The sequence below is a fragment of the Eptatretus burgeri genome, chromosome 12, assembly GCF_056783735.1.
Source record: "Eptatretus burgeri isolate ZD-2024b chromosome 12, Ebu_testis_v1, whole genome shotgun sequence".
Taxonomy (NCBI): Eukaryota; Metazoa; Chordata; class Myxini; order Myxiniformes; family Myxinidae; genus Eptatretus; species Eptatretus burgeri.
Window position 1 is genome coordinate 21,029,372 of NC_140972.1, and position 8,685 is coordinate 21,038,056.

The 8,685-nt window shown below is 51.7% G+C and overlaps 1 protein-coding gene across 1 annotated transcript in view; it reads right to left on the reverse strand.

Annotated features, from left to right (window-relative positions):
* The window catches only part of LOC147015223 (uncharacterized), a 58,413-nt gene extending 57,282 nt beyond the window's left edge, over positions 1-1,131 (reverse strand). The window contains exons 1-2 of the mRNA XM_085849782.1: positions 643-1,131; positions 133-374 (exon numbers count right to left, since the gene is read on the reverse strand). Of these exons, the coding sequence (XP_085705908.1) occupies positions 133-298 (166 nt within the window). The 5' untranslated portion in view covers positions 299-374; positions 643-1,131. The remainder of the gene's footprint in view (positions 1-132; positions 375-642) is intronic.
* Between the last annotated feature and the right edge of the window lie 7,554 nt (positions 1,132-8,685).

Sequence of the window (8,685 nt, forward strand, 5' to 3'; positions counted from 1 at the left end):
TTGGTTTAAACGGATCGGATTAAAACGGGACATTTTATGGACAAACAAACCGGGGATTTCCCCCCTCACTTGATATCTCCATTTACATTCACTAATCCCCGTCATGGCGGACACTCCACGAACCAGCCGTACCCTGTTCATGGACGGGGTTCCTTGTCCCTCGGTCGACCTTGTGGGGTGAACGTCTCGGTTTGAACCCAATCTTGTTTATCTCCTCGTTCACCTCTTCCCACCATTCCTGATTATCTTGTCCAGGACCCTCCACACGGCTCATCTTGACCACTTTGAACGATTCCATCTGTTGATCACCAAACTCGATGTTTCTCCTTCAGATCCCGAATCACAATGACCTCGCGTCACCAACTGCTCTTGTCCTGGTTCCGTTGTCATGGTGACAATGAGAATCAACATTTCTTTAACAATCCTCGTACCGTAAACAAGCTTCTCCAAATAAGTTATTTTTAACAAATGTACATTATTATTATTGTTATTATTATTACTCAGGTTATAGTTCGGATGGTAATCAAAACTACATTTTCACTTCATTAACTTTGCTGTGAATCACAAACATTTATTCATCTTTGTCTGATTAAAATTCCTCACGTTTTTAAGGGGGATTAAAACAGGACAAAGAAAACGAACCTGTTTAACGGAAAGAACCAAAAATAATTTCATAAATCTCCTGTTGTTCCACAAATTGTCCACACGGTTTAAATGGTGATCTTGTCGCCTCAGTGACGTCACTCGAAACGCTCGAGCTCACGGAACATCTTTTCCCGCGCAATCTTCAGCAAATGTACATGGAAAATCTTTCAAATAAACTCTTTCCTTGTGTTTCTGTCAGATATTGTAACATATTAATGGTGATAATGTTTTCATGGTTACCCTTGTAATTTCACCAACTGTTGGTGTTCACTCGTTTCACGGAGGCTTCGAACCTTCACTGAGACATCCGGTCCGGAAGGGGCGGAGCTTGTGAGACACGTTGAGGGCAGCTTCTTCTTCCGCTTCTTATTATTCTGCTTCTTGAAATTGGCCGCTTGGCTTCCGGGTCGCTATTTTGTTGGGGTGCGGCTGTGCCGCTGATGCTGTGCCCCAACACCAGGACACGAGCACTTATTTCGCCAACCTCAGAAGGATCACAGGCTGAATCAACCCCATCTGGTGTTAATTTAGCATCTCACAGGGCTCAAACCCAGGAGCCGAAGATCCCAAGCCAGCTGACCGAACCACAAAGCCACCAGGCTGGAATGGCCGGCAACGAAGAGGCTTGCTCTGATTATTGCCTGTTTGGGAGAAGTGTGGCTTTGTTTACAATAAACCTTGGTGATGAACCCGAAGGAGTGAGACTGAGTTCTGGAGATATGACAGTTTCCCAGCACGATGGACATTCGTTTTGTTCATGAACATTAAATAACAGGCATGACAGGAACCACACAGCACGATGGGGTCGTTCCAAACACCGCCCGGACACTATTTTTTCCCCCATTCAGAACTGGTGTTGAGCTCAATTCCGCTGTTTCAATTTGAAGTCTAGAAATTAAATGAAGTAACGAACACCGCCTGGGGAAGTCCGGATATTAAATAAAATAAAGTAACCACCCAGAGACAGCCAAAAATTAAATAAATTAAATAAAATAAAGTGACCACCCAGAGACGGACAAAATTAAATGAACATACGAACACCGCCTGGAGAAGTCCGGTCATTAAATAAAATAAAGTTACCACCCAGAGACGGACAGAAATTAAATAAATTAAATGAAGTTACAAACACCACCTGCAGAAGTCTGGAAATCAAATTCAATAAAATTACTCGCCGAAGACTCCGGAAATTGAATAAACTAGTGCGGTCCCGTCAGTGCGTAAACGACGACTGGATTGGGGCATTTTTCACCCCCCCACCTCTCTCGATCCTCCTCTCTCCCCCTCTCTCGTGCCAGTACCCTCTCTCGTGGGTGAGGTGTGCCAGTATGTGCAGCTTCATTCCTTCGCTCTCGTAGACAATGACTGGATTGGGGTATTTTTTCAATTACATCGGACCAACCGTATCATAAATGGCCATAACTTTGGGAACACCTGGGAAACATACTCAGGTCCCCAGCGTCAATTGTGACATCATATCAAACGAAGAAGAAGAATTGTGACGCCCCCCTCTCTCTCGCTCCCCCGAGTCTCGCACCTCCTCTCTCCCCCTCCTCTCTCTCGCCCCTCTCTCTCGGCCCCACTCTCACCCCCTCTCTCACCCCCACTCTCACAACCCCTCTCTCGCCCCCTCCTCTGTCCCACTCTCTTTAATTGTGACGCCCCGTCTCTCTCACCCCCTCTCTCCCCGCCCTCTCTTGCCCGCCTCTCCCCCCCTCTCTCACCCTCCTCTATCCCCCCTCCTCTCTCGTTCCTCTCTCTCGCCCCCATTCTCAAACCTTAATATCAAACCTGGAAAAGCCACATCCACGGGTCCCCAACAATATTCCTGGAAAGTTTCAATCAGATCGGACCGTCAATCGTGCAAAAATAAATAAATAAATAAATAAATAAGCATTAATTGTGACGTCATTCGTGATGTCACAGCACCGAGTCTTGTCATTGGTCGACAGATAAATGGCCGTAACTTGGGAACCGCTCGTCCGATTGATATCAAACCTCGAAAAGGCACATCCGCGGGGCCCCGGCAATATTCCTGACAAATTTCAATCCGATCTGACCGGTGGTTCTCAAGAAACTGCGGCCGCAGACAGACAGACAGACAGACAGACACACACACACACACACACACACACACACACACACACACACACACACACACACACACACACACACACACACACACACATTGCTGGAATTATAGATAGATTAAATGAAGTTACAAGCACCGCCAGGAGAAGTCTGGAAATTAAATAAATTAATTAAAGTTACCACCCGGAAACTCTGGAAATTAAATAAATTGAATAAAGTTGCGAGCACCGCCAGGAGAAGTCTGGAAATTAAATAGATTAATTAAAGTTACCACCCGGAGACGTCCAGAGGAATCCGGATATTAAATAAAGTACCGGTACATTCAAAGTACACTTCCCCCATGCCAAATAAATAAATAAATAAATAACAAATCCTCCAGTGCACGGCACGGTCAGGGCAATTTCAGCGCCCGGAGATGCCACCCTGCAGCACATGGAGACGGAATTGGGAGAGTGCGGTGTACAATAATTAATTAATTAACTGCATAATTTAAATAAATAAATAATCGCAAAATAAATAATTTCTTCTTTGCGAATGGCAAACCCAAACCACCATTGTTTCGTCATATCTATAACTTTTTGAAAATTAAGTAATTAATCGAAAAATTAAATAACTAATTGATTAATCAATAAATCAAAAATACCCTTTATTAGAGAACATTGTACTTTACGGTACTTCTACATATCGACGGCCCCCTGTGCCAGTGCGCATGCGCAGCCTGAGCCGGAGCCAGGGATGTTGTGGGTGTTTCAACCTGTTCAATACTTGTTTGATTATTGTCGTTCCACGCTAATAAAGTGGTCGAACAAATTGAACTCTGTTCTTATTTATAATCAAACAACTTGATGCAGTCGAGTAAGGATCGTCGGTGCTGAGGACACAACTGGGTGAAAACGGACCACGAGAACGTCGACAGTGAGTTTGGATTTCTCGGGTCCTGTACCCAATCTTTGCCCCCAGGACACTGTACACACGTGTGCATCACCGAAAATAGAACGTTTACTCCAGAATAACTGTTCCTATGGCGCCGGTGGAAGCAGAGTGCCCGATCGAGGGTTGTGACTATATGGCTACACACGCAGAGGCGGCAGTGGTGGCGGCCATGCTGAGTATACACGCCACTGTGCACGTCGCCGCCCCCAGGGCGGCGAGCTCGAATGCCAAGATGGAGAAACTCAAGCGTCCCTCCATAGCACTGGCCGGAACGGGCGAGGCCTGGTCGTACTTCATAACCCGCTGGGGCAAATACAAAACAGGTACTAAGCTTGTCGGACCCGACATAGTCGCACAGCTACTGGAGTGCTGTGAGGAGGAGCTGAGAAAGGACCTCACTCGCGCGGCGGGTAGGAGCCTCGTGGGCAGCGATGAAGAAGACGTCCTCGCCGCCATGAAGGCGCTCGCCGTCCGGACGGAGAACACGATGGTAGCTCGAGTGGCCCTGTCTAATATGCGGCAGGGACACGAGGAGCCCGTCCGGTCGTTCCACGCCCGCATCAAGGGGCAGGCGGACACGTGCAAGTATGAAATGAAGTGCACCAAGGCGGGGTGCGATCAGGTCAACGACTTCACGGAAGAGATATTGCGCAACGTGGTTGCCCGTGGCATCGCGGACCAAGCAATACAACTTGACCTACTCGGTGAGAAGAACCAGGACATGCCATTAAAGGACATGATAGAGTATATCGAGGCCAAAGAGTCTGGAAAACGCTCGGCATCGCGCCGGCTTGACACTCAGAGCACGGACGCGATCAGTAGTTCGTATCGGCGGGGAAAGCGACAGGACGCCCGCGCCAGAGTAGGAGCCAGGCCGGAAAAACGGAAGGCCAAGCCCGAAGAAGTATGCATCTACTGCGGCGAGGTGGGCCACGGCAAAACTCCTCAATGGCGCGCCAGACGCGCCGAGTGCCCCGGATACGGTAAAAAGTGCCGGAAGTGTGGCCGCCAGAATCACCTCGACAAGGCGTGCCTGGGCGGCCAATCGGCAAGACGCCCATCTAAGGAGACCGACAGGATGTACGACGAGCAGACGGCAGCCTTTGTCGAGCTATGCACGGTCACCATGGCCAGCACAGAGGACGAAATGCGCGCGCTTCCCCTCGCTCACCACCAGTACGATGATATGTGCGATAAGTGTATGAAACGCATATCCGACCCGCAGCCATATGCCAACCTCACTCTCACCAACAAGCGCGAGGATTACAAAGCGCTGGGTTTTAACCTCCTGAAACACATCCGCGCAGTAACCCTACCCGCTATGGCAGACACGGGGTGCCAGAGCTGCCTGATCGGCATTAAAGTCGTCCAACAAATAGGCCTGAGTACCGAGGACCTCATACCTGTATCCATGACCATGAAGGCCGCAAACAACAGAGGAATTCGTATCCTCGGAGCCGTGGTAGTCAGATTCGCCGGTAACAGTGACGACGCTCGGAGATTGGAGACGCGCCAAATCGCGTACGTGACGGACTCTTCAGACCGCATATTCCTCTCCCGCGCGGCCTGCATGGACCTGGGAATGATCTCGGACAGATTCCCGACACTCGGAGAGGTGAATCTGACGACCTCGGAATTGTGCGACTGCCCGCGACGCGCGGAGCCGCCGACCAAACCGACCGCACTCCCCATGCCAGCGACCGAGGCCAACAGAGAGGCACTACAGTCACATTTACTCAGGATGTATGCTCAGAGCACATTCAACACGTGCCCACACCAGCCACTACCGAGAATGACCGGCCCGCCACTACGTCTTATGCTCAGTGAGAACGCGACACCGGTTGCCCATCACACTCCCATCTCCGTGGCCATGCATTGGCAAGATGAAGTAAAAGCAGGCCTCGACCAGGACGTTCGGCTCGGCGTGTTGGAGGAAGTACCCGTCGGCATGCCGGTGACATGGTGTCACCGCATGGTAATTTGCGCAAAAAAGAATGGCAAGCCGCGACGCACCGTCGACTTTCAGGCCTTGAACAAGCATGCGTTCCGCGAGACCCACCACACCCAATCCCCGTTCCACCAGGCGAGACGCGTACCTAACGGGAAGCGCAAGACAGTATTCGACGCATGGAACGGTTACCATAGCGTCCGCCTACACGAGGACGACCGCCACAAGACGACCTTCATCACTCCATGGGGGCGCTACCGGTACCTATCTGCCCCACAAGGGTATATGGCATCGGGGGACGGTTACTCAAGACGATACGATGAGATCGTCGCGGACATTGGTAACAAGACCAAGTGCGTAGATGACACGCTACTATGGTCAGACACGATTGAGGGGAGCTACTTCCAGGTGGTCCAATGGCTGGATATATGCGGCCGGAATGGAATCATCCTCAACCCGGAGAAGTTTGTCTTCAGCGCACCCACGGTGGACTTCGCGGGCTTCACCATCACCATGACCGACGTGCGACCGTGCAGCCGCTACCTGGAAGCAATCCACGATTTCCCACAACCGCGTAACATCACCGACGTCAGATCGTGGTTCGGGCTTGTCAACCAGGTGGCATACGCCTTTAGTATGGCCGAACGAATGCAGCCATTCCGGAAGCTCCTGAAAAGTGGAGAACGCTTCCAGTGGTCCATGGAGTTAGAGGACATATTCCGCGAGTCGAAAGACGTGATCGTACAAGAAATCGAACACGGTGTCCGCATATTTGACAAAACTAAGCCAACATGCATCGCCACGGACTGGTCGAAGGAGGGAATCGGATTCTGGTTGCTTCAAAAGCACTGCCGATGCGTGCCAGTTAGACCATTCTGCTGCACTGATGGATGGAAAATAACCCTGGTCGGCAGCAGATTTACACACGCGGCAGAATCCAGATACGCGCCCATAGAGGGCGAGGCTCTCGCAGTCGCGGACGCCTTGGACAAGGCGCGCTACTTCGGACTCGGCTGCGAGAACCTGATCGTTGCGGTAGACCACAAACCACTGCTGAAACTCCTTTCGGACAGAGCACTTGACGACATACCCAACCCCCGCCTCAGGAACCTCAAGGAGAAGACCCTGCGTTATCGCTTCCGCATCATACATATCCCGGGCATGAAGAACAAGGCGGCAGATGCCATGTCGCGCAGGCCGGTTGGCACCACGCGACCTCCACTCATGAACCTTCCAGATGACAATGCCACCATAGCGACCCACCTCCAACCAAGCACGCACACCGACGTCCTGTCCCTCTTACGCCAAACTGAGCCGGAGTATGACGACGACGTCGAGGAGGACAACCTGGCATGGTGTTCCGCGGGCCTCGAATCATTGCGATCAGTAACATGGGATCGCGTCAGGGAAGCCACCAGCAGCGATGGCGATATGCACATATTGGAGGGAATGACAATGAACGGCATCCCCGACTCAAAAATCCAGATGCCAGAGACAATTCGCGACTATCACCAGTACCGCGAGAACATTACATCGACAGATGGAGTGATCCTATACAAGGACCGAGTAGTCATACCACCCTCACTCCGCGGCGATGTGCTGAGCGCCCTACACGCTGCCCACCAGGGCGTATCAATGATGACCACCCGCGCAGAATCCTCTGTATTCTGGCCAGGCATGTCGGCTGACATCAGCGCCACTCGGAAAAACTGCGAACACTGCCACCGGATGGCACCATCACAGCCTGGAGCGCCACCAACTCCACCTATTCCGGTCGTTTACCCCTTTCAGGCAGTGTGCTCAGACTTCTTTGTACACAGGGGTGCACACTACCTTGTGACGGTGGACAGATACTCGAACTGGCCGATCATCTCAAAGTCGACGGGTGGCGCCGCCGGACTCATAAACCACTTACATCGCGCCTTCGTGACGTACGGGACACCAGAAGAGCTCGCGTCGGATGGGGGACCGGAGTTCACCTCCACCGAGACCAGGTCATTCCTGCACAGATGGGGCGTACACCACCGCTTGTCATCGGTGGCCTTCCCTCACAGCAACTGTCGCGTGGAGATTGGAGTTAAGACAATGAAACGACTTATCACGGACAACACCAGCCCGCAGGGAGAACTTGACACTGACGCTGTGCAGAGAGCGATACTACAATATCGTAACACGCCTGACCCTGACACGAAGATCTCCCCGGCAATGTGTGTCTTCGGCCGCCCGATACGCGATTTCATCCCAATTATCCCCGGAAAGTACAGACCGCACGACACTTGGCATGAGACCCTGAAAGCGAGGGAGGAGGCCCTCCGCAAACGTCATATCCGCACAGCCGAGACCTTGGCAGAACACACCAAACGTCTTCCGCCACTTGCTGTAGGGGACCTAGTCCGCGTACAGAACCAGACAGGATTCCACCCAAAAAAATGGGACAAGACAGGCAGTATCGTGGAGGTACGCCAACACGACCAATACGTGATCAAGATCGACGGCTCGGGCAGAGTCACACTTCGGAACAGGAAATTCCTGCGCAAGTTTAGCCCAGTTCGCAATGACCAGCTGCCACCCCGGTCTATCTATGATGATCTAGCAACCCGCATCACTGTACCTGCACCCGTTGTAACACCGCAACTGCCTGACCTCGACAGCGAACCCGTGACATCTGCGACGCCAACGGGGCCCACGCCGGCACTGACGTCAGTATGCACACCCCGGCGCAAGATGACACCCGTTTCAGACACGCCAGCAGCACCAGGATGAGGCACACCGAGGCGCGCGATCCTTCAGACGCCACCATCGGCCCCTGAAACCCCGAGAGCCCCATCCCCACTGGGGCCCGATGTGACACCACCAGCACCAGCAATAGGTCAACGCCGATCCACCAGAGCGACCAGCGTGCCTGCCTGGCACAAGGACTACTCCATGGAATAGTCACACGATGGGCGATATAAACTTTTGTTCATTCATTAAACTTAATATTTTCTCAGCCTTTATCTATTAACATAATAAAGACTCGGAGGGAGATAGAGAACATTGTACTTTACGGTACTTCTACATATCGACGGTCC